The sequence below is a fragment of the Coregonus clupeaformis genome, chromosome 10 (assembly GCF_020615455.1).
Source record: "Coregonus clupeaformis isolate EN_2021a chromosome 10, ASM2061545v1, whole genome shotgun sequence".
NCBI classification, from domain to species: Eukaryota; Metazoa; Chordata; class Actinopteri; order Salmoniformes; family Salmonidae; genus Coregonus; species Coregonus clupeaformis.
This window is the reverse complement of record NC_059201.1, coordinates 45,376,363-45,403,434: the sequence shown is the minus strand read 5'-3', so window position 1 is coordinate 45,403,434 and position 27,072 is coordinate 45,376,363. Positions and strand designations below refer to the sequence as shown.

General features: G+C 42.8%; 1 protein-coding gene across 13 annotated transcripts in view; it reads left to right on the top strand.

Moving 5' to 3' along the window:
* LOC121575045 (calcium-dependent secretion activator 1) overlaps positions 1-27,072 on the top strand; it is a 155,384-nt gene that overhangs the window by 91,254 nt on the left and 37,058 nt on the right. For all 13 annotated transcript variants that reach the window (XM_041887843.2, XM_041887842.2, XM_041887844.2 and 10 more), the window contains exons 4-7: positions 14,443-14,523; positions 14,924-15,157; positions 21,364-21,485; positions 23,477-23,588. In XM_041887843.2, coding sequence (XP_041743777.1) covers positions 14,443-14,523; positions 14,924-15,157; positions 21,364-21,485; positions 23,477-23,588 — 549 coding nt within the window. The remainder of the gene's footprint in view (positions 1-14,442; positions 14,524-14,923; positions 15,158-21,363; positions 21,486-23,476; positions 23,589-27,072) is intronic.

The window sequence follows — 27,072 nt, the reverse complement described above, 5'->3', positions numbered from 1 at the left end:
TGTTTGTTTTAATATCTCTGTTTTTGCTTGTACATTGCAGTTGCGGCCCGCCCATTAGGGCTTTAGGGATGGCGCCCCACTTGTGATTGGTAAAAAAAAATAAAAAAAAATAATAATAATATATATATATATATATATTTTTTTATGCTCATAAAAGTGTGGTAAATGTGTACATTTTCCAGTTTCAAAAATATTTTGTTCTAAACAAGCTGTTCAGTTATTTAATACCGGTACTCTGCCCCTCAGTGACTGCCAGCAGCTTCGCGGGCACATAGGCCGTGTGAAAATTGCTGGGATTGTTTTTCCAGCTATTTGCTATGAGGGGGAACTGCCCCAATGAAATCACAGGATTTACTAGCATAAATTATAACAGCACAAAGTAAATGGACCATCCTGGGGCGCGCACATGTGCGTTCAGTCTGAACTTCTAGGTCTCCATCCCAATGAGTCTCTCGTGCCAGACGGCTTACTTCCGCACGTGAGACTAGATCTGCTCTATCAGGTACAGATGGAGCTAAAGCAAAAATATGTATCACAAAGCATGATCAAATGAATTAGCCAGCTACACTTCTTTTGAGAAAATATTTGAAATATTTTGGTATTTTTGGGGGGTTAAATTAACCCGTTTTGACCTTTAATAAGCAGCTAGCTAGCTATAGCAAGCTGGTGGCTTGCTAGCTAGTTAGCGCCCATGCCAATTTCAAGTCTTTCTAAACTAACACCTGACTAACTCAGAAATATGAAGTTATTTCAGAATGAAAGTTAACTGACTAGCGCATCATGCTTTGTGACGTTACAGTATGTTAACTCCCCAGTTAGATAATGTGTTTTCACTTATTGCATCTGCATGCTTGTTGCGTTCTCCCTGGTGCACTCATTCGTTTTTGTGAGCTGGCTGCTCGTTCTAAATTGTATAATCTAATCTGATCAAAACAGTGGCAGCATGTGCAGCAGTGGTCATTTGTTTTTTGACATGCAAAAGTGAAATTGGTGTATTTATGCTGTTGTTCAAAATCACAGATTGCTTTATATAGCTTCTCAAAGAAACTACCGGTAGTTTGAAAATTATATTTCTGTCATGCTGCTTTGTTGACAACTCCAACCACCCCGCGCCCCAGGTATTCAGCCAACCACTGGTACATTGATGTGTTATTTTAACACTGAAAAGTGTTGACCCATATAGACACTGGAACAGTGTTTAAATTTAACACTCTCACACCACACACAAACAGACACACACAGCTCTCCCACTCCTACTGGTGATGGAAGAGAAAGGCACCGCCCCATTCCTCTTTAGTTTGCTTCGTCAGCAACTGTTAGCTGGTGAATTAGGCCTGAGTGCTTCCTGGTTCCAGCCTCTAGCTGATCTGATTCTGGAGCCGAGATGCTTCACTGCACACATGATGGGAAAGGATGAGCTTGTTTCCTGTGCCCCCGGCATGCTACTCTGTGGGAGTGGAGTGGAGATTGGAGAGTGGTGTGTGTGTGTGTGTGTGTGTGTGTTAGGGCAGCACGATTAATCAAATTCAGATTGAAAGTGCGATATTGACGTGCCATTTTCTCCTTTCTTTGGCAGTCCTTTAATACAACAAAAACTAGACTATGGTACCTCCTCCAATGAGATGCACTAGACTCTGTTCATTCACTCTCTACTATACATGCACAGAGGATGCTGACCAATCACAAGCGGGCTCTCTCACTCTCTGTATGGCATGCACATGCTGGCCAATCACAAGCGTCCCCACTAAGAGCGCGCAGTTAGATGCTAGAGAGGAGAGAAAGGGCTTTACCTCTGAGTGTGTGTCGGAAACATGAGTGCTGCTAGTGCTAACGGGAACGTCGATTCCGTGCCAAAGAAGTGCGCATCTTCATTGGTATGGCAGTATTTCGGCTACAGGCAAACCGATGTCAACCAAATTCAAGTGTTGTGCAAAAAGTGCCTCACAGTTGTGGCGACAAAAAGAGGCAACACGACACATTTATTCAGTCATTTGAAGAATAACCATACCCTACTTTACCACATTTTGCATGGTGAAAAAAAGCACCCGTCAGCAGCAAAGCCCCTTAGCCACAACCAGCCACCTACGTTAAACAGGCATTGATTACCGATGCGTTTTCAATTGTAACACCCTAAGAAAAAACATCCCACAGACACATAGAAATCACAGAGGCTATTACCTACCCCAGTGGTTCCCAACTAGGGGTATTAGGACCTCTGGGGGTACTTGGCCTATCCACAGAGGGTACTTAAGAAGACTCATCAGACCGTAGGCTTACTGGTAAAATGCACATGAGGGGTACTTCAGGGGTACTCCGGGCAGAGCAAAATTCAGTTGGTGGTACAGTAACCAAAAAAGGTTGGGAACAACTGACCTATCACATAGCCAAAGACATGGTTCCTATTTACACAGTCACCAAAGACGACTTTAAGAAGATGATAAACAAGCTGGAGGCGAGATTCTATCTTGCACATATTTCTGTCAAGTCGCCATCCCAACACACTGTATAACAAAATTAAGGGAGAAGTTGAAACATTGAATGTCGCGTTGAATGACTGGATCAGACTCCAATGTTTTGGACACAGGCTGCACCTTGCAACCGGTGTGCTACGTGTTACATGTTTTTAAGGCAATTTGACTTATAATTTCAATTATAATAATGATTGAGCCTACTTATACATTATTACGCAATCATACGCTTCCTATTCCATCTGCAGCCTATGGCTGCCTGAATAAAGAATTAACTTATTTAACTCATAAAATTGTAAAATAGGAAACAGGAAATCATAATATTATTCATTCATTAATGATAGCACACTATATTTTGATAATCATGTTAAAAATATATGTTTGTTAATATGTAGGTGTAGTAATCATATCTATTATCATATGTAGCCTATAACAATGTTGGAAAATATTTGTTTAATTTGTTTTTGTATTCAGTTAGCACAGTATGTATTCATTCATTGAAAATCGCAATATCTGGAACAAAATAGTGCAATTTGATATTTTGTCCAAATCGTGCAGCCCAAGTGTGTGTATGTGGTAAGGCACATGGGTTAAGATTGACTGCATGGGATCTGGTATGGGATCTGCACAATGCAGATTGGAAGAAGGGAAGATACACACTGCATACGAGCTAGCCACGAGGCAAGCACGAGCTAGATAGAGATGAGCACATTCTGTAGCCACAGGCAGGCAGAGAGCTCCCTCATTAGCATGCTCTGCATACAACAGAGGCTCTGTCTTTCTCTCTCTCACACACAGAGGCATCACAGGCTCAGCTATAAATAGTCTCTCTCTCTACATTTTAGTAATTTAGCAGATGCTCTTATCCAGAGCGACTTACAGTTAGTGAGTGCATACATTTTTTTTTCATACTGGCCCCCCCATGGGAATCGAACCCACATCCCTGGCGTTGCAAGCGCCATGCTCTACCAACTGAGCTACACGGGGCAGGAAGTCACCACTGGTCTTTGTGTGTTGTCTGATGTCACTTCTCCATCTCTGTCCTCCCACTTGGGAGTCGTCTGTCATCAGCTGTGCTGTTAACTACACCCATCCTGTCACCCACTTCCTCACCCTCACCCCTTCCCTTCCTCCCCTCACCATCATTCACCCTCACCCCTTCCTATCACACCTCACCGTCACCCCTCCCCATCACCCCTGAACTGCTGTCAACTCGGCTAACGTTCAGGCAACGTCACATCTGTGTTCGCTGCAGCGGGGCTGTCACTTCCACTAACGTTGAGGGAGCGTTACCTTTTAGCTTGGAGGAGCCTGTATTTGTGTGTGTGTATGTGTGTCTGTCCACCTGTTTTGTGCTGGTAACAGCAGTGACCTACTTCAGTTATACCACTGAAATATATAGAGCCTTCAAAACTACAAACATCAGAGCCTGAAATGTATCCAGCAAATTAATTCACCCTTGGACTCGTTCATTGTCCTTGTATTCAGGGAATATTTGTTGTCAGAATGTAGTCAGACGAGCACAGCTAACACAACCTGCTCAGCTGCTGTTTCCAGGCAGGCGTGGCCCTCTTTCCCTCCCTCTCTGTGAGTGTGACAGTTCTGCTTGGATTGCACCATGCCGTCCAGTTAGAGGTCACTAGCTAGCCTCACATTTATATACACCAGTCCCCCCCACACACACACACACACACACACACACACTGTACACACACACGCACACAGGCACCCACAGACACACACACACACACACACACACAGTCCCTTAGTGCCTCACAACTCAGCACGGCACACTCGGATGGACGGGCAGCAGAGGATTGGCATCAGCAACCAGCCTCAGGGGAAACACTTTATCCAACCACACACACACTCCCTTAGTATTAGCCTCGCCCTGCCTGGGTAAATTCCTACCTGAGAAATGTATTTAATCCTAATAGTCAGATAAAGGTGGTGTCAAATGAAGCCCCTGTCTGCTGAGGTGTCATTGTCTGACAGCGCTGTGTGTGTGTGTGTGTGTGTGTGTGTGTGTGTGTGTGTGTGTGTGAGTGTAAGCTGTGTGCGTGTGTGCGACATCACTGTATGTGTGCGCATGCGTGCATGTTTGTGTGTGTGCTCACATATCTGTGTGTGTGAGGCTCTGAAAGGCTAAAGCCCTGACCATGCAGAGGCAGAGCAGACATTCTGTTCTACTGCAGCTGGTGGCAAAGTTCTGATTATGTGCTCTACTAACTAGGAACTGTGAATGCATCCCAAATGGCACCCTTTTCCCTATTTAGTGCACTACTTCCCTATAGACCCTGGCCAAAAGTAGTGCACTAAAAAGAGAATAGGGTGCCATTTGGGACTCAACGTGTGAAACACAGCAGGCAGGGTGGGTGGCTGCGCCAGTCAGGTCGCTCAAGATTCACTTTGAAATTGGACATCCATCCATGTCCCAAGGACATCAGGAATGCCTTCAAAACCAGCCAGTAGGGACAACGTTTGTTTGTTTGTTTTAACCCTATCCCAAACTGTAACCCTTAACTTAACCATTCGGAATGAATGCCTAAACTTAACCATGGAGTTGTTTTTATTATAACCCTATGCCAAATCTTAACCCATAACCATTCGGATGAATGGAGGAGGAACTGCAGCAGGAGGAGCAACCCAGGCTGTCAAAAACACATAGAAATTTGACATTTGGAGCAACTTCGAAAATTGACGTTTGGATACATTCAGATAAACAGCAGAATCTGAAATCAAATTGGTCAAACCGTGAGATCTTGTTGGGCTACACAGTGGCCAACTCACTCTAAACATATATAGTGTTACAGATTCCGCGATAGAAATGTCAAGTTAATTTACATACGTATTCAGACCCCTTGCTAAGAGACTCGAAATTGAGCCTAGGTGCATCCTGTTTCCATTGATCATCCTTGAGATGTTTCTACAACTTTATTGGAGTCCACCTGTGGTAAATTCAATTGATTGGACATGATTTGGAAAGGCATACGCCTGTCTATATAAGGTCCCACAGTTGACAGTGCATGTCAGAGCAAAAACTAAGCCATGAGGTCGAAGGAATTATCCGTAGAGCTTCGAGACTGGATCGTGTCAAGGCACAGATCTGGGGAAGGGTACCAAAAAATGTCTGCAGCATTGAAGGTCCCCAAGAACACAGTGGCATCCATCATACTTAAATGGAAGAAGTTTGGAACCACCAAGACTCTTCCTAGAGCTGGCCGCCCGGCCAAACTGAGCAATCGGGGGAGAAGGGCCTTGGTCAGGGAGGTGACCAAGAACCCGTTGGTCACTGTGACAGAGCTCCAGAGTTCCTCTATGGAGATGGGACAACCTCCCAGAAGGACAACCTCTCTGCAGCACTCCACCAATCAGGCCTTTATGGTAGAGTGGCCAGACGGAAGCCACTGCTCAGTAAAAGGCACATGACAGCCCACTTGGAGTTTGCCAAAAGGCACCTAAAGGACATTCAGACCATGAGAAACAAGATGCCCTGGTCTGATGAAACCAAGATTGAACTCTTTGGCCTGAATGCCAAACGTCACATCTGGAGGAAACCTGGCACCAGCGGCAGGGACAGGGTGACTAGTCAGGATCGAGGGAAAGATGAACGGAGATCCTTGATGAAAAACTGCTCCAGAGCGTTCAGGACCAGAGACTGGGGCGAAGGTTCACCTTCCAACAGGACAATGACCCTAAGCACACAGCCAAGACAATGCAGGAGTGGCTTTGGGACAAGTCTCTGAATGTCCTTGAGTGGCCCAGCCAGAGCCCGGACTTGAACCCGATCGAACATCTCTGGAGAGACCTGAAAATAGCTGAGCAGCGACGCTCCCTATACAACCTGACAGAGCTTGAGAGGATCTGCAGAGAAGAATGGGAGATACTACCCAAAAACACGTGTGCCAAGCTTGTAGCGTCAAACCCAAGAAGACTTGAGTCTGTAATCGCTGCCAAAGGTGCTTCAACAAAGTACTAAGTAAAGGGTCTGATTACTTACAGTACCAGTCAAAAGTTTGGACACACCTACTCATTCAAGGTTTTTAAATTATTTTTACTATTTTCTACACTGTAGAATAATAGTGAAAACATCAAAACTATGAAATAGCACATATGGAATCATGTAGTAACCAAAGAAGTGTTAAACAAATCAAAATATATTTTATATTTTAGATTCTTCAAAGTAACTACCCTTTTCCTTGATGACAGCTTTGCACACTCTTGGCATTCTCTCAACCAGCTTCATGAGGAATGTTTTTCCAACAGGCTTGAAGGAGATCTCACATATGCTTTTCCTTATCTCTGCGTTCCAACACATCCCAAACCATCTCAATTGGGTTGAGGTCGGGTGATTGTGGAGGCCAGGTCATCTGATGCAACACTCCATGACTCTCCTTCTTGGTCAAATAGCCCTTACACAGCCTGGAGGTGTGTTTTTGGTCATTGTCCTGTTGAAAAACAAATGATAGTCCCACTAAGCGCAAACCAGATGGGATGGCGTATCGCTACAGAATGCTGTGGTAGCCATGCTGGTTAAGTGTGCCTTGAATTCTAAATAAATCACAGACAGTGTCACCAGCAAAGCACCCCCACAGCATCACACCTCGTCCTCCGTGCTTCATGGTGGGAACCACACATGCGGAGATCATCCGTTCACCTACTCTGCGTCTCACAAAGACACGGCCGTTGGAACCAAAAATCTCACATTTTGGACTCATCAGACCAAAGGACAGATTTTAACTGGTCTAATGTCCATTGCTTGAGTTTCTTGGCCCAAGCAAGTCTCTTCTTATTATTGGTGTCCTTTTGTAGTGGTTTCTTTGCAGCAATTTGACCATGAAGGCCTGATTCACGCAGTCTCCTCTTAACAGTTGATGTTGAGATGTGTCTGTGACTTGAACTCTGTGAAGCATTTATTTGTGCTGCAATTTGAGGTGCAGTTAACTCTAATAAACTTATCTTCTGCAGCAGAGGTAACTCTGGGTCTGCTTTTCCTGTGGCGGTCCTCATGAGAGCCAGTTTCATCATAGCGCTTGATTATTTTTGCGACTGCGCTTGAAGAAACTTTCAAAGTTCTTGAAATGTTCTGTATTGACTGACCTTCATGTCTTAAAGTAATGTTGGACTGTCGTTTCTCTTTGCTTATTTGAGCTGTTCTTGCCATATTATGGACTTGGTCATTTACCAAATAGGTATATCTTCTGTATACCACCCCTACCTTGTCACAACACAGCTGATTGGCTCAAACGCATTAAGAAGGAAAGAAATTCCACAAATTAACTTTTAAGAAGGGACACCTGTTAATTGAAATGCATTCCAGGTGATTACCTCATGAAGCTGGTTGAGAGAATGCCAAGAGTGTGCAAAGCTGTCATCAAGGCAAAGGGTGGCTCATTTGAAGAATCTCAAATATATTTGGATTTGTTTAACACTTTTTTGGTTACTACATGATTCCATATGTGTTATTTCATAGTTTTTTGTTATTTCATAGTTTTGATGTCTTCACCATTATTATACAATGTAGAACATAGTAAAAATAAAGAAAAACCCTTGAATGAGTAGGTGTGTCCAAACTTTTGACTGATGCTGTATGTAAATGGAATATTTCAGTTTCTTATTTGTAATACATTTGAAAAATATTCTAAAAACCTGTTTTTGTTTTGTCATTATGGGGTATCGTGTGTAGATTGATGAGGGGGAAAAAAACTATTTAATCCATTATAGAATAAGGCTCTAACGTAATAAAATGTGGAAAAAGTCAAGGGGTCTGAATACTTTCCGAATGCACTTTACCCTGCTGTACTGACGTGTAAGCATCTCATGCCAAAATCATATATTGATATGGATAAGGAGCACAGGGACTGTACAATACTGGTAAGAGGGTAAAGAGTATGCATTAAAAACCACTTAATTATATTAAGTTAATGAAGTGAATACTTGAATTGAATGCAGAATACCAATTATTGTAGTTATTGCTTCTTTTTTACTGACGTTAGGATTGTTGGGATTTTATAACATAGACCTCATCCAGAGAGTGGCTGCATTTTCCTAGTCCATTTTAATCAGAGGACAGGACTGCTCCGTGCTGCTTCCTCAATTATTTAAGTGAAATCCTTCAGTGTGCTTAAAGCCGTCTCCCCATTTTCTCTCTTTCTCCCTCCTTCTCTCTCTCTTTCCCCCTTCTTTATTTCTCCCTCTCCCTCTGTGTCTCCCCCTCTCGGTATCTCCCCCTTTTCTCCTCCTCTCTCTGTTCTTTCTCTCTCTGTCCCCCGCTCTCCCCCTCCCTTCTCTCACAGTCCTTCTCTATTCCTCCATTCTTTCTCTCTGGCAATACTCTCTTCCAACATCTCTCCATCTCAGTTTAGTCTGAAAACAGTCCAGCAGCTTTCACTTAATGCCCCCCTCCCTTCCTATTGTAGCAGCCACACATTAGTAGCAGCTCATTCTTTCTTTAAGGAGATTGCTGGAAGGAGCAGGGAATCAATACAGTAAAGCCTCAGAGACACACTGGGTTAATGTAATAGGAGTGGGTGAAATACGGGACGGAGAGGAGAGGAGAGGGGAGGAAGGGTGAGGAGAGTAGAGGAGAGGAGAGAAGAGGAGGGGTGAGGAGAGGAAAGGAGAGGGGAGAAGGGGTGAGGAGAGGACAGGAGAGAAGGGAAAGGAGGGTTGGAGAGGAGAGGAAAGGTGTAGGGGAGGATAGGACATGACAGGAGAGTAGGGGAGAGAGAAGGAGGGGAAGGGAGGAGAGGAGCGCAGAAGAGAGGAGAGGTCAACACTAGCCATGTCTCAGCAGCAGGAGACTAAGGCTGAGAGCTTCTAGACCCCCCTACCAGACGTCACATCAGCAGAGTAGGCCCACTTAACAGGAGAGGCCATGCTGGAGCTTGTGTTGCCTGGATGGATGATTTCCTCTCAGATGGGGGTCAAAGACCCATCAAACAACCGTTATGCTCTCTAACATCCATCATGGAACATGTCTGTAATTCTACAGTAGAAAGTACAAATGAAAAAGTCCACAATAGCTCTATTCCTATACATCCCTATAACACTACAGTTAATGTACTAGAACATAGACAATACCACACTAGCCCTAGTGCAAGCCCAAGTCAGTCCCAGTTTCATTTATCCTAATATGCTTTAGACTTTTCCGTTGTCTCTGTCTGTCTTTCTGAAGGCCCCTGTCTGCAAGATGTGTGCTAAGGGCTCTGCTGTGTCCTCAGTGGCAGACGGACGGACTGACACAGTCAGAGTCATCAGAGGGGGTGGCAGTGAGTCAAAGCATTATTGTTGCTGAAAGGTGAAGAGAGAGTCAGCTAATATAAATCTCTTCATTCATTATTGATGTGAGGGAGCCTGTGAATTCCTCTGCTTTACATTACTCTGGGGTAGAAAGCTAGGCTAACAGACGCTAGGCTTCTCTCCCTGCCCTCCTTCAGATATCATCTATCTAACCAGAACCAAACCACACTAGCTCCCACGCATGAACCCGATAGTGACCTTACCATGCCTCTAACTTACAAGGTAATCTCTAGGTAATATACACACACACAGTGTAGAACTGTTATTGAAGTCTCTCACAGACTAATGTCAATTATTTTCTGAATCACTGTGCTTGTCATTGATTGAGTTTGTATAGACAAACATCTCCGTCATCTCACCAGATACCTCTGGTCTTAGTCACCTCGGGAATGAAAGCAGACTCACAAAAGGCGAGTGAACCCTCTAATTAAATATCAAGTGAAAATGTTCTGAAGTGATACAAAAAATAAAATAAATGCTCTTTTGAATGTGTTTATTCAGGTATGCAGTCAGTCAGTTCAAGCTAATCTAACAGCTGCATGAACAAACAGAAGGTTTACTCATAGAAACAGAATTACAGACCCATTGACTCGATCAGGAATTTTCATTCTAGCAATTCTATTTCTATGGGTTTTAATCACTGTTTCAGTCCAAGGCAATTCCACGCCTTAGTCACCACCACCGTCAGCGTCCGTTAGGAGCCTTGGATACCTGGGTCATGTGATCAGGTTGTTGTGAGCCTACCTGACGTCATGCTTGAGTGATTCAGTTAGCCCATGGCCTCTGTAATCTAAATCTAGTTACAACACCATTCCCCTCTCCTGTGGTTGCACACACATGCACATATGCAGGCAGGCACGCACACAAGCACAAACACACACACACTAGTTATAACAACATTCCTCTCTTGAGGTTGCATGCAGACATTTTCCTCCCTTCATTCTATAGCGGTTACATTGCAGAGCTGGGGTTTGCCACAACACAACCGCTCAGCAGCATAACACGCCATTACAACCCACCATGGTAACAGTAACATGGCACTGCCATAAAGCCACCTGTTTTATCAACAGGGCTCGTTTAGCCTATTTGTCTTCACAAATAGAGAGAGATCAACCTCTATGCCTTTTGCACATGTTCTCTGTAAGTAGAGTGGAGGCAGCAGTGTGTAGTAGCTAGCAGCTCTGTCCCTCCCTATGGTGTAAGTGTACTGCATGTGTGACAGGACTGGAAGTGACTGTTGTACAGGGCAAACCTGGCTAAGCCATCATGTTACTGCGGGATCTGGGGGAGTGTGTGGGCAGAGTGGAGGGTAGACATGTCACAATGCTACAACACACACACACACATGCACACACACACACAAACACAGCTATGATGGAGGGGGGCATGCAGCAGGCAGGCAGGCAGGCAGACAGGCAGGCAGGCAGGCAGGCAGGCAGGCAGGCAGACAGACAGGCAGATGCACGTCTTGGGAATGGGGAGTCATTGCTTACTTACGTATGGCGGCACAATACATTAATCTACAGGGGACCTTAAAGCCACTACAGCTGGGTCTCAAGAAAGATGCTCCTATAGGGAGGCATTATTCCTTACAGTCTATGGAAGCATTGCTTAATTGCTTATGGTGGCACAATACGCCTGTGAAGAATGGCATGCCAGGCTTCCAGCTGTACTTTAGAGAGGTATACACTGACTGCACAAAACATTAAGAACAATATTGAGTTGCACAATATTGAGTTGCACCCCCTTTTGCCCTCAGAACAGCCTCAATTTGTTGGGGCATTGACTCTACAAGGTGTCGAACGCATTCCACAGGGATGCTGGCCCATGTTGACTCCGAAGCTTCCCACAGTTGTGTCAAGTTGGCTGGATGTCCTTTGTGTGGCGCAGTGGTCTAAGGCACTGCATCGCAGTGCTAGCTGTGCCACTAGAGATCCTGGTTCGAGTCCAGGCTCTGTCGCGCCGGCCGCGACCGGGAGACCCATGGGCGGCGCACAATTGGTCCAAGGTAGGGGAGGGTTTGGCTGGCAGGGATGTGGGTTCGTTTCCCACGGGGGGCCAGTATAAAAAAAATAGATTAAAAAAAGTGTGCATTTACTAACTGTAAGTCGCTCTGGAGAAGCGCGTCTGTTAAATGACTAAAATGTCAATGTGTGGTGGACCATTCTTGATACACACGAGAAACTGTTGAGCGTGAAAATCACATCAGCGTGCAGTTCTTGACACACTCAAACCGGTGCGCCTGGCACCTACTACCATACCCCGTTCAAAGGCACACTACCTTCGGAAAGGATTCAGACCCCTTGACATTTTCCACATTTTGTTACGTTACAGCCTTATTCTAAAATAGAAAATATATATATATATATATACAGTGGGGAAAACAAGTATTTAATCAGCCACCAATTGTGCAAGTTCTCCCACTTAAAAAGATGAGCGAGGCCTGTAATTTTCATCATAGGTACACGTCAACTATGACAGACAAAATGAGGGAAAAAAATCCAGAAAATCACATTGTAGGATTTTTAATGAATTTATTTGCAAATTATGGTGGAAAATAAGTATTTCAATTCACACATGCGTATAATACACACTTTTACATCTGTGAAATAGAACAAATATAAGACACACACACACACACACACACACACACACACACACACACACACACACACACACACTGTTTAGCCACATGTGCTCTAGGGCTATTCATTTTTATATATTACTCTACATACACAGAAAAATAGCACGAAAAAGATCCTCACTTGTGCTTCTTTCTGTCAGTCAAGTCAGCACAGGACACATCAGGGTCAATCCCATTTTCATTCAGTCATTTCAGGATGTAAATTAAGTTTTGACTGAATTTAAATGATATTGACCCCAACCCTGGTGTACAGGACGTTCTTAGTATTTATTTACACAGCATGAATCCAATGACTGATCCTGAGATTAGGGAGATTTATTATCAATTATAGATAGCTATCCATATTTATTTGCTCTTTGTACCTACATAGAAACGTACAGTATGGGCCGGTTTCCCAGACACAGAGAGCTTTTTGGTTCAGGACTAGCGTCTAGGAAACCAGCCCTATATCTAAAGTCAGCCTCATATCCTTCTTTCTGTCAGTCGTCAACACAGTATTTATTAACGGAGTGTGAATCCAATCACCCATCCTGAGATCAGAGGAGATAAATTATCAACATGGGAGGTGGGCGGTGACCTTTTACTCCGTGACCCCAGGCTGTCTAGAGGAGCCTTTTGGGGGTCATGTAGGAACATAATGGAGAATGTATTGATTGCCCAGCTCAGTGGTAATGTCCTCCTGGGCCGATGTGTGCGTCCCAATAAGCTCTCCTTTCTCCTGAAGTAGTGTATGTTCACTACTTCCCCACATCTTAAATAATTGGATTGGTGGAGGCATGGGCTTATCAGAGTTTTCACCATTATTTCTTATACCAGTTATTTCCATTCAAATCAGTGAAGGGCAGTGAAAAAAGTGCACACTATGGCAGAAAGGAGAGATGATTGGGACATAGCCAGTATTTACAAAAAGTGCTGATCTAGGATCAGTTTAGTCTTTTAGATCATAATGGATACAAATACATGGATGGGGGACCTGATACTAGATCAGTACTTCTAATCTGAGACACTTTATGAATACATGCCCTGTAGGATCAAAATGCAGATTGTATTGATTATTACCGTGTGGTGAGGTGATGTCCGACTGGTCTCTGAGCTGATTCGCTGTGTTTTACCATCCTTCAGCTGGACTGGGTGAAAGGGTAAACATGTCTGGCAGTAAATGGTAGTGGTTGGAGTAAAGAATAATGATGACAGAAATAGGCAAACGGAGCGAAACAAACACATTTCTCCAAAGAAATCAAAATCAAAAGAAATTCAATCCAAAACAGGATTTGGCTGTAGTAAACAAGGTAAGGGTAGTTTAGGCCTACTGTTGAGACACACTCCCCGTCAGAACACGAACACTGACTGGCACAGCTAGGTAGAAATACCTTGAGACACCCCATAGGCAAAATCATTGCCACAAGAAGCAGGGGGGCACATAACCAATTAATTGGTTCAAACCTCTTTCAACCAACACAGAGGCTGTACAAACATTTAAACCAGACTAATAGTCATCATCACATTCACAAAGGCCTTTCTAATTCAGACCAGTAAATGTTATATTAGAGTTCTCATCAAACAAATAAGCACATTTACAAAATGACAGAATCCGCGGTAAAAAGGGGTGTGCCCCTCTCGAGCATTCGCACACATCCATGCCTAGATTTAGAGTGCGGGCGTGCACGAGCGTAACTTTGAGAGGCGGCATACAGTAAATCACATGATAAACACAAAGTAAGCATTCAAAATAAATGCACAAACGGAAGGAAAATAATAGACAAGTTACACAGATCATTTGGAAACTTGGCAAGTTGGCAGCAATATGGGGAGCAGGGATTTGAGTTTCTACACTATAACAATCTCTAGAAAAGTTGGGCGTGAGTGCGATGCGTTCCTCTGTGTTGCTGTCCTGTTCTCCTGAAGAAGGCCTAGTTGGGGTCAAAACATTGCTTGATTAAACCCAGACTTGGGAGTGCCATTACCTGGACAAGTTTATTTTAAAATATTTGCACAAAACATTTCTTCCTGTGTTTGACCTTGCTCTAGCTGGACAACCTGGATGAGCAGGCTGCCCAGATCAGACGGGAGCTGGATGGACGTCTCCAGATGGCCGATCAGATTGCCAGGGTGAGTCTGATAGCCTATACACACTGCAGCAGAACAACATCAACACACTGGTTACATTGTGCAGAGACACACAGAAACCTGAATAAACAGTTTGTAAGCATAAAAACGGCTTCACTATGCGAGTTCCCCAAGAGCTTCATTATTCTAGAAACAGCTTAACATCACAATGAATATACTCAAGGCGATATCTGGTAATCTATTGAATGACATGTATTCACATTAGTGTTGACAATACAAAAAGTTATTTGAATTTGATTTTCATTTATTTTCTTATTATAATGTCTTGCTCCGTCGGGATGACCAGCCCACATGGACACAAAAGCTGACTTGAAATATAGTAGAAAACTTTTATGTTATTTTTATGTTATGGTAAAACCCTTCTATTTTTTCTTCTTCAAAGGGAGGCAAATTCCCGAAGTTTGTGTCGAAGGAGATGGAGCAGATGTACATAGAGGAGCTGAAGGCGTCGGTGAACCAGCTGATGGCCAACCTGGAGAGCATGCCTGTGTCTAAGGGAGGAGAGTTCAAACTGCAGAAGCTGAAGAAAGGACACAACACCTCCATCATGGACATGGGTCAGGAGGACGAGAACACACTGTCCAAGTCTGACGTGGTACTCTCCTTCACTCTGGAGGTAGGAACCCTATCCCTTTCTAACCCTGGTCCTGACCATAATCCATCTGAACCCTAACCCTAGCCCTAACCCTGTCCAAGTCTGATGTGGTGCTCTTCTTGACTATGGAGGTACTAACCCTAGCCCTGACCCTTCACCTGACTCTAGCCTTAACCCTGTCTAGGAAGGTTAAGACCTCAGCATTTTGGCATTATGAGAGAATATCCTAAATACAATGTTACCCTTTCTCCAACGTGATTTTCCCAGTAACAAAGAAGTCATACTGTAAGCATAAATCCATTTGAATAGAGATTAATACCATACAAATTCTCAATAGAAACAGTACCTCTCAGAGAGCTCCACCTTATTATCCCGAGATTCTGTCTGTCAGACAAACCTTTTCACCTGCCTCTGTCTTTATAAAGAGAATGAGTCATCATAAACATTATCAACATATTTATTAACAAAGGCTCTATGTTCACTGTCTGCAGGGCAAGGAAAACAGAGCTTGACATGCTTTAGCACTATCTATTGATGTCTGTGGTGGTGGTGGTGATGATATAGCAATATATATCTGGAAAACTAGATCTGATCTGCACTTTCATTGGTCTATTGATTATTTTAGCACATTAATACATTCCATGCCAAAGTCCCAAGGTGTGTTTGCTTATAGTTTTCTTCTCTCTCAATAGATTTATATAATTCTAGACCCGGGCCCCTATTCACAAAGCGTCTCAGAGTAGGAGTGCTGAATGATCTAGGATCAGATCCTCCCTCTTATTTGTTATGCTTTAAAAGGCCAAACTGATCCTAGATCAGCACTCTTACTCTGATACGCTTTCGAATATAAACCCAGTATAGATTGCAAACAGATGGCCCTCTAGCCATAAAGAAGGAGAAGATAAATAGATGGAAGCTTTCAGGAAGAACAATCTGCCTAAATGACTCCTCTACAGTACTCCCCGATCACTGGTGTAGACTTCCATTGTTTAGTTATAAATCACAGATCACAAGGTAGACCTGGATAATGTAGTGAAACAAAATTAAAACCTCCTTTTTAAATTTCATAGCAACTTCGTTACTCATCATTCATCATAACAAGAGTTATTATGATCTAAGAGAATTCAGTATATGTAGAAGAGCTGTTTCTGTTACCCTAGCTACTGTAGGGCAGATTAATACTGCTCCCTCCCAGTCCCAGCAGTTGATTGTGGTGGGGAGCAGAGCAGATGCAGTGATTATAGTGCTAGGACTGAAACTACTGCTTTATAGATTGGAGAGGCTGGCCTGATTTGGAATTTAGTGATGGAGTTTTTGGCCTCCATTGTCTTTTCCTTTTCAATGATAATGAGTTCTAGTTTGCTTGAGTAGGCCTAAATGTTAGCATATTTTTCTCAGTCGGGGTGTAGTGTAGTTTAAGATAGTGGTTCTCAACTGGTTTTGGGTCTGGACCCAAATTGAACCAGGTTGTCTTAGTAATATTCGCATATAATTTTTTTATATGACAAGGGAACAACATTTTTCATTGTTAATAATTCCATATTGATAATATTCTTGATGGAAAATGGTAATAAGCTCACTGGTTTGAGACCACAAAATCAACCAAATCCACTAAATAGCGCTGCTAATAGCTCTATATTGAAAACACTGTGATAAATCATTCAGAGATTAAATTAAATTATTTAATCACTTTCTACCACATTTTTATTTATTTTTTACTCAGAAATCCGGGACCCATTCAAAACCTCCAGACCCAAATTTGGGCCGTGACCCACCAGTTGAGAATCACTGGTTTAAGAAATGCTGTAAATGTTGTTGACCAATAGCGCTTAGGGGATAATTACTTTTAGAGTAATGTATTCGTTAATGTTTTTTTAATGAGGTTATATGCATTTACCTTTTACCTGTTGGTTTATGGTCTTGGATCAACAAGGTCAAGGAGACTGTTGTGGTCATGTATAGGGCACCCTAGACAGTTAGGGGTTAATGGTTCATGGCTTTACAGGGTGAGTGCTGGGACCTGTTCAGGAGGGTGCATTGTAACAGAACACTCATATAAATACCGTAAGCATAAGTCCATTTGAATAGAGATTAATACCATACACATTTTCTATAGAAACATTACCTCTCAGAGAGCTCCACCCTATTATCCTGAGGTTCTCTCTGTCAGACAGACCTTTTCACCTACCTCGGTCTTTATAAAGAGAATGAGTCATCATAAACATTATCAACCTATTTATTAACAATGGCTCAATGTTCACTGTCTGCAGGAAAACAGAGCTTGACATGCTTTAGCACTATCTATTGATGTCTGTGGTGGTGGTGGTGGTGATGATATAGCAATATATATCTCAGCTGGCCCTTTGGAAAACCAGATCTAATCTGCATTTTCATTGGTCTATTGATTATTTTAGCACATTAATACATTCCAGGCCAAAGTCCCAAGGTGTGTTTGCTTAGGGACATATCTAAATTTACTGGAGGGAGGGTGGTCCTAAATAGGGGAGGGATGTCAAACTTTATTTTTAGCTTTGGGGAGGGTTCGGTGGGTTTTTTGGGACACAGGGGAGGGTAGTGCATTTTTTCCATGTTTTACATTTGCTCTTCTGCTCGTATTTTCCCTATAAACAATGTTTTTACTTACTTTTGATATTACCTTAATAAAGTTTTGAAACGTTTGTGAAGGTTTGGTATAGTGTGGCTATTATTAAGCTTTAGCTACTGCAGGTCTATGATATGAAGGCAGTGCGCCCCGGCGCTCCAACTGACACCGACAGTTAAACTTGAGGTGAGGAAGACTGTTTCAGACCTACCAGAGTTACTCCTATAATCTAACAATATAATACTTATCTTTATGCAACATATTTGGATTGAAAATTAACAGATTACCCTCTTTTTGTACGTCTATATCTGTATAGCAGATGCAGTAGCCATCTGACATAAAGAAATGCATGTCGGTGTCGTAGCATGCCACGGGCATATCTCTATCTCTCTGGGGTTATACCTAAGCTTCTCTTCCTTTATATATATATATATATATATATATATATATATATATATATATATATATATATATATATATTTATTCAAATATGAATGTCATACAGTGGACACCTAAGCCTATAGGCCTTTGCATGCAATACCCTGATACATTTAGTGCTAAAATCTCTGACAGCTGAACCGTGAGGTGGACAATTATTCTGTTATTAAAGTAGCCTAACCCCCCCCCAAAGAATAGTCTATAAAATGTTTGCATATGCTACACATCGAAACATAAAGAATAGTGTTTTTGTCATTTGTTATAGGCTGTTTTAAGGACATGTAATTGTGGCTCATTTGGCCAACATCCCTTGTTTATTGATGCGACAGTTTGGATCTGAATGCATGTGGATTTCCATAAAACTTCTCAAATGTCCGGTAAATAAAAATCTTCCCTGTCATGTTGTCCAGTGCAAATTTTCCTAAAGGAAACTCTGAAATGGCATATTGTTTTTAAGAAGATTTTAGAATATTCACATGAAAATCAGTAACCAATTGGATATAAACCTAGCTATAGACACCCTAAAGACTCTGGCAAGGGCGCTAGTCCAGTGTCACTTTGATTAAGCCTGCACATCATGGTTCACCATCAGCTCCAAAAATCTAAAGAATAAGCTACCAGCCAATCAACCTTGTAAGAATTGTACTTAAAGGCTTAAACATCATTCTTTAACCTTTTACTGCAGTGGGCTAAATCAGGGTCACACAGAGTTCTTCTTGGTTGTCTTAAACAAATCTACTTTGAAGCAAAAGTATACACCTCACACACATGGTATGGGTTTAAAAAAAGAAGTCACCTGTACCATGTCAGATATAGAGTTGAAATGTATTCAATTTTGAGTTTCCATCACAATGTTACACTTTATATACATCACAGAAGACTGAAATATAAAAAAGCAGTTTGATGTAGAAACACCAGAATTTCTGCGTAGTACATAAAATAAAATAAAGTTGATTAATAATGAAATTATGAAAAATAAAACTGATCCTAGATCAGCACTCTTACTCTGATACGCTTTTGAATATAAACCCAGTATAGATTGCAAACAGATGGCCCTCTAGCCATAAAGAAGGAGAAGAAAAATAGATGGAAGCTTTCAGGAAGAACAATCTGCCTAAATGACTCCTCTAGAGTACACCCCAATCACTGGGGTATACTTCCATTGTTTAGTTATAAATCACAGATCACAAGGTAGACCTGGATAATGTAGTGAAATAAAATAAAACATTTCATAGCAACTTCATTACTCATCATAATAACTCCTGTTATGATGAATGATCTAAGAGAATTCAGTATATGCAGAAGAGCTGTTTCTGTTCCCTTAGCTACTTTAGGAGAAGGAAGTATAATTTTAGCATGGGCAGATTAATACTGCTCCCTCCCAGTCTCAGCAGTTGATTGTAGTGGGGAGCAGAGCAGATGCAGTGATTATGGTGCTAGGACTGAAACTACTGCTTTATAGATTGGAGAGGCTGGCCTGATTTGTAGCTTCTGTCATGGAATTTAGTGATGGGGTTTTTGGCCCCCATTGTCTTTCCCTTTTTAATGATAATGAGTTCTAGTTCTAGTTCTAGGCCTAAATGTTAGCATCTTTCTCTCAGTCGGGGTGTAGTGTAGTTTAAGACAGTGGTTCTCAACTGGTTTTAGGTCAGGACCCAAATTGAACCAGGTTGTCTTAGTAATATTCACATCTCAATTTTCTTTTTGCCAAAATACAATCTGGAAAACTACTGTACTTTTTATGCTATGCTGGGAGTGAATGGAGCAATTATATGACAAGGGAACAACATTTTTCATTGTCCATAATTACAAATGGATCATATTCTTGATGGAGAATGGTAATAAGCTCACTGGTTTGAGACCACAAAATCTACCAAATCCACTAAATAGAGCTGATAATCTATATTGAAAATAGTGTGATTGAAGAAAAATTATTCAGAGATGAAATTATGTAATCACTTTCTACCACTTTCTACCTGGTTTTAGTTGTTTAGTCATTCAGACTGGAGTATTTTTCATCAACATTATTTTTTATTCATACACCCATTCAAAACCTCCCATGACCCAAATTTGGGCCACGACCCACCAGTTGAGAATCACTGGTTTAAGACATACCGTAAATGTTGTTGACCAATAGAGCTTAGGGGGTTAATGACTTTTAGAGTGATGTATCACGTTTCAGGAGAAGACCCAGATGCAGACAGTGTCGAAGTAACAAAAGTTTATTACAAAAACAGGGGGCAGGCAAGCGAAAGGTCAAGGGCAGGCAGAGGTCAGTAATACAGATCAGAGTCCAAAAGGTACAGAACGGCAGGCAGTCTCAGGCAGAGGTCAATAATCCAGGGTGGTGTGACAAGGTACAGAATGTCAGGCAGGCTCAGGGTCAGGGTCAGGGTCAGGGCAGGCAGAATGGTCAAAACCAGGAAAACTAGGAAACTTGAGAAAGACAGGAGCAAGGGGAAAACAGCTGGTCGGCTTGACAAAACAAAACAAACTGGCAACAGACAAACAGAGAACACAGGTATAAATACACTGGGGATAATGGGGAAGATGGGCGACACCTAGAGGGGGGTGGAGACAATCACAAAGACAGGTGAAACAGATCAGGGTGTGACAAATGTATTCGTTAATGGGTTTTTTATGAGGTTATATGCATTTACTGTACCTTTGTTGGTTTATGTCTTGGATCAACAAGGTCACGGAGCGTGTTGTAGTCATGTATAGGGCACCATAGACAGTTAGGGGTTAATGGTTCATGGCTTTACAGGGTGAGTGCTTGGGCCTGTTCAGGAGGGTGCAACGTAACAGAACACTCAGATATAAATATATTGTCTAGACTAGGCTCCCGAGAAGCACAGCGGTTTAAGGCACTGCATCTCAGTGCTTGAGGCGTCACTACAGACCCCCTGGTTCGATTCCAGGCTGTATCACAACCGGCCGTGATTGGGATTCCCATAGGGCAGCGCACAATTGGCCCAGCGTCGTCCAGGTTTGGCCGGTGTAGGCCGTCATTATAAATAAGAATTTGTTCTTAACTGACTTGCCTAGTTAAATAAAAGTTAAATAAAGAAAGAAATAAAAAACTAGACCAGAGTAATGTCAGCTCTATATTTGATACATTTCTGCTACATTGTGAACCTTACCGCATACACCCGTGGTTTCACGACCTGCTGTTTATTCCCTCCAGGTGGTGATCATGGAGGTGGTGGGCCTGAAGTCTCTGGCTCCTAACAGGATCGTGTACTGCACCATGGAGGTGGAGGGAGGGGAGAAACTGCAGACAGACCAGGCTGAGGCCTCCAAGCCAACGTAAGAACCTTCTATCTCTTTCTCTGCCATATAGATACATATCAAAACTATCTCTTCGGGTTCAACACCTTAAGTTGGTTCAGGTTCATTGTGGTTACAGCCTTTCGTCAACCCTTCCTGAATGTTAAAAGTGGTGATGATGATGATGATGATGATGATGATGAAGGAATTATCATGTGAATGGGTGTTCGCAGACTGGATCCTGAGTCTGTCTGCTGTTATAAAGGAAGCAGTCTGTAATGTTACAGTGTGTCTGTGATGCCAGCCACTCTCCTGTGATGTGATGTTCAGCTCGTGATTATTAACTGTTTTAGAGACTCGTCCTCTTGCTCTCTCACTGATTCAGGTGCCATTTTATAATGAGAGGGAGATGAGAGAAAAATAGTAGAGAGAGAGAAGGGGGACAGAGGGAGAAAGAGGAGAGAGATAGATGAAGGACAGGCATGAAAATACAAAATGACAGGATGACAGACAAAGTGGTAGAGAAAAGGGGGAGAAAGATGAGAGCGAATGAGATGGGGGAGAGAGGGGGGAGAGGCGGGGGAGAGAGAGGGGGAAGAGGCGGGGGAGAGAGAGGGGGGAGAGGCGGGGGAGAGGCGGGGGGAGAGAGGAGGAAATAGAAGCTAGAGAGGTAGAGGGTAAAGAGAGGGAAAAAGAGAGAGGGTAAAGAGAGAGAGATGGGGAGATGGAGGTAGAGAGATGGGGAGATGGAGGTAGAGAGATGGGGAGATGGAAGTAGAGCGAAGGAGAGATGGAGGTAGAGAGATGGGGAGAGCAGTCTCTGTGTGTTGCCCTACTCCAGTGCAGCCAGGCGGGTAGAGTGATTAGGACACGGCATCTCAATGGAGCAGGAGAGAGTCCCCCTCCAGCACTCCTGGAAATGACAAGCATCTCGTGCTGCTAGCTAGCTGTCTGCTTATTCATCGCATACACCATCACACACACATACTGCACACAGGCACTGTGTGTACTCCTTGTACAGGATGAGACGTGTCCTGACTGATCTAGGATCTGGTGTCATTTAGTTGATCCCTGAATATAATACAGTAATGCTCTCATTCTTATTGTATATAATCATACTAAATAAATGATCAATATAGGTAGTAGAACTAAGGGGCCAATGTGAAACAGTAACATTCCATTCACATTCCCATTGTGAGATGAGACACCACTATCTCCCCCTGGTGTTGTTGAGTGGGAATGTCAGTGAGGCGGAGGAGGGAGACATTTTCACTCACAGATGCAGCTCATAGCAGGAGGAGAAAAGGCCATGACAAATAAAGTGTCAGCTGCTATTCTCAGTCTGTCTCATAACTGAGCAGTACATAGCTTACACGGCCCCAGTTTATTGTTTTTTACTTTTCCACTTTGGTTTTAAAGTGTTCTTTTTTAATAACCACCTCTCACTCTTTCTGAGAGCGCAGATATCGACTTTTGGGAAAGAGGATGAGAGAAAAAGAACCGCAGACAGACAGACAGACAGACAGACAGACAGACAGACAGACAGACAGACAGACAGACAGACAGACAGACAGACAGACAGACAGACAGACAGACAGACATACAGACAGACAGACAGACAGACAGACAGACAGACAGACAGACAGAGAGAAAGAGAGAGAGAGATAAACGGAAAAGAGGGAAGGCGATTTTAGTGGATCTTGTGCAATACCTCTGGGCCAGGTAGATGTTAATTTAGGTTAGGATTCAATCAAATGACCTGAGCACAGGGATAGACTTGTAAAGGCAATTCCAGAATGTTGGCTGATATCACTTTTGCTGTAAAGTCTGCAAATATAAAAAATAAAATAAATCACCTTCCAAATTAAATGACTGTGCACAGGTTGTATGTCTGTGTTTGTTTGCATCCTTGCCTAAAGCTACAGCCCTGTAGATGTTGGACATGCGTCCATGTCTTGAGAGCTGTGTCATGCAATAATGTAGTGAAGGTTACATGCTTCTTAAGTGTGTGTGTGTGTGTTGTGTTTCAGCTGGGGGACCCAGGGAGACTTCACCACCACACACCCCCTCCCTGCCGTCAAGGTGAAACTGTTTACAGAAAGCACTGGAGTGCTGGCCCTGGAGGATAAAGAGCTGGGCAGGGTAACACACACACTCTCTCTCTCTCTCTCTCTCTCTCTCTCTCTCTCTCTCTCTCTCTCTCTCTCTCTCTCTCTCTCTCTCTCTCTCTCTATACACTAAGGTTGGAGTCATTAAAACTAGTTTTTCAACCACTGATTTGGCTGATTTCTTTTGATTTTCCCATGATGTCAAGAAAAGAGGCACTGAGTTTGAAGGTAGGCCTTGAAATACATCCACAGGTACACCTCAAATTGACTCAAATGATGTCAATTAGCCTATCAGAAGCTTCTAAAGCCATGACATCATTTTCTGGAATTTTCCAAGCTGTTTAAAGGCACAGTCAACTTAGTATATGTAAACTTCTGACCAACTGGAATTGTGATACAATGAATTATAAGTGAAATAATCTGTCTGTAAACAATTGTTGGAAAAATTACTTGTGTCATGCACAAAGTAGATGTCCTAACCGACTTGCCAAAACTATAGTTTGTTAACAATAAATGTGTGGAGTGGTTGAAAAACGAGTTTTAATGACTCCAACCTAAGTGTTTGTAAACTTCCGACTTCAACTGTAACCCCGGGTCTTCTATTCCTGTGGCGGTCCTCATGAGAGCCAGTTTCATCATAGCGCTTGATGGTTTTTGCGACTGCACTTGAAGAAGCTTTAAAAGTTCTTGAAATGTTCCGTATTGACTGACCTTAAAGTAATGATGGACTGTCATTTCTCTTTGCTTATTTGAGCTGTTCTTGCCATAATATGGACTTGTACTGTATATATCTTGTTTGTATTGTTTTAAACCTTTGCATTTTAGGCCAATATATTTCTCCTGGTTGTTGAACTAGAAGCCCAGGTTGCCCCAGCCATCCATACACTGAGCTGTGATGTCACTTAGTACACAGTTTTGCTGGATTCCACATCGACCCCTAGCCCCAACTCCCTAGGGCTCAGGTGCATCCTGTTTCCATTGATAATCCTTGAGATGTTTCTACAACTTGATTGGAGTCCATCTGTGGTAAATTCAATTGATTGAACATGATTTGGAAAGGTAGTTGACAGTGCATGTCAGAGCAAAAACCAAGCCATGAGGTCGAAGTAATTATCCGTAGAGCTCCGAGACAGGATTGTGTTGAGGCACAGATCTGGGGAAGGGTACCAAAACATTTCTGCAGCATTGAAGGTCCACAAGAACACAGTGGCCTCCATCAGTCTTAAATAGAATACGTTTGTAACCACCAAGACTCTTCCTAGAGGTGGCCGCACTGCCAAACTGAGCAATCGGGGGAGATTGGCCTTGGTCAGGGAGGTGACCAAGAACCCAATGATCACTCTGACAGAGCTCCAGAGTATCCTCTGTGATATGGGAGAACCTTTCAGAAGGACAACCATCAGGCCTTTACTCCACCAATCAGGCCTTTATGGTAGTGGCCAGATGGAAGCCACTCTTCAGTAAAAGGCACATGACAGCTCGCTTGGAGTTTGCCAGAAGGCACCTAAAGGACTCTCAGACCATGAGAAACAAGATTCTATGGTCTGATGAAACCAAGATTGAACTCTTTGGCCTGAATGCCAAGCATCACATCTGGAGGAAACATGGTACCATCCCTACGGTGAAGCATGGTGGTGGCAGCATCATGCTGCAGGGATGTTTTCAGGGACTGGGAGACTAGTCAGGATCGAGGGAAAGATGATCAGAGAAAAATACAGGGAGATCTTGATGAATACCGCTCCAGAGCGCTCAGGACATCAGACTGGGGCGAAGGTTCACCTTCCAACAGGACAACGACCCTAAGCACACATCAAAGACAACGCAGGAGTGGCTTCGGGACAAGTCTCTGAATGTCCTTGAGTGGCCCAGCCAGAGCCTGAACTTGAACCCGATCAAACATCTCTGGAGAGACCTGAAAATAGCTGTGCAGCGATGCTCCACATCCAACCTGACAGAGCTTGAGAGGATCTGCAGAGAAGAATGGGAGAAACTCCCCAAATACAGGTGTGCCAAGCTTGTAGCTTCATACCCAAGAAGACTCAAGGCTTTAGTTGCTGCCAAAGGTGCTTAAAAAAATTACTGAGTAAAGGGTCTGAATACTTATGTAAATGTCATATTTCAGTTTTTAATTTTTAATAACTTTGCAAAAAAATCTAACAAAACAGTTTTTGCATTGCCATTATGGGGTATTGTGTGTAAATTGATGAGGGGGAAAAAACTATTTAATCTATTTCAGAATAAGGCTGTAAAGTATCACAATTTTGAAAAAGTCAAGGGGTGTGAATACTTTCCGAATGCACTGTATGACAGGAACATGGCGGTAGGTAGCTTAGCGGTTAAGAGTGTTGAGCCAGTAACTGAAAGGTCACTGGTTCGAATCCCCAAGCCGACTAGGTAAAAAGCCTGCGGATGTGCCCTTGAGCAAGGCACTTAACTCTAATTGCTCATGAAAGTCGCTCTCGGTAAGAGCGTCTGCTAAATTACTAAAATGTAAGTCATGCAGAGATGTCTTAATCATCTGCTTTGCTGGGCTCTCCTATCCTCTAGTGCAAAGAGAGAGCCATCGATCGTCCTGTGACAGTGTGCCGGACAGCCTTAGCTAGGCTGCCCACTGGTCACGGACGTCAGTTCAACATCTAGTCTTCATTTATATTTGGTTGAGTTGTCAACTAACGTGAAATCAACAAAACAATTTGCCATGTCATTGGATTTAGTTTAAAAGTTGGATTTAAAAAAAGGTAAAATTCCATTACGATGACTTTTTGCAAATTCAGTCCGTTTTCCACATTGATTTAAGGTCATCACATTGATTTTTGTTGTTGAAATGATGTGGAAAAAACATTGATTCAACCAGTTTTAGCCCAGTGGGAGCGACCTTGGCTGTGACAGGGGCTCTTTGATCTCCTGCTGCAGGGGCAGAGAGGCAGTCAGGCAGGCAGTCAGTCAGCTGCTGGGATTCTCTCTCCTTTGGGGCTGCTGGCTTTTTCTCTCCTTTGATATGGCAACACAGCTACACAGATAGGCTGAGCCACCGGCTCAAACGTGACACGCAGCACATGCACACTGGGGCCTGGGCTGCCAGAGCACGATTTAATGGAAACTCTTCTAAATTAATTGAGTGTTCAGAATCCTTGAGAATGCTGACTCGTGGTGCTAAATACTGACTGACTGACTGACTGGATGGATGGATGGATGGATACAGACCAGAGATCTCTCCAATAAACCTTGTGGATATGCACATTATGTTTTGCTTACACATGTACAGTATATCCATATCTCTCAGAGGTGGTTACGTTGTTACATCTCAACTGTAGTATCCAGCACAGTTTGCTTCCTCTTGGCCAGGGCTTCTTTAAATAATATATGTATATCTCAATGGGACTCACATGGTTAAAGCCCCCATGGAGTCTTTCAATATAACTTTTTTTTTATCATCACTGTATGTCTAATAAATCCCTGTTTGTGTTTATTTCATGAAAATTTTCTATCATTATTTTCCCTGAGCCTCCTTTTGCCAT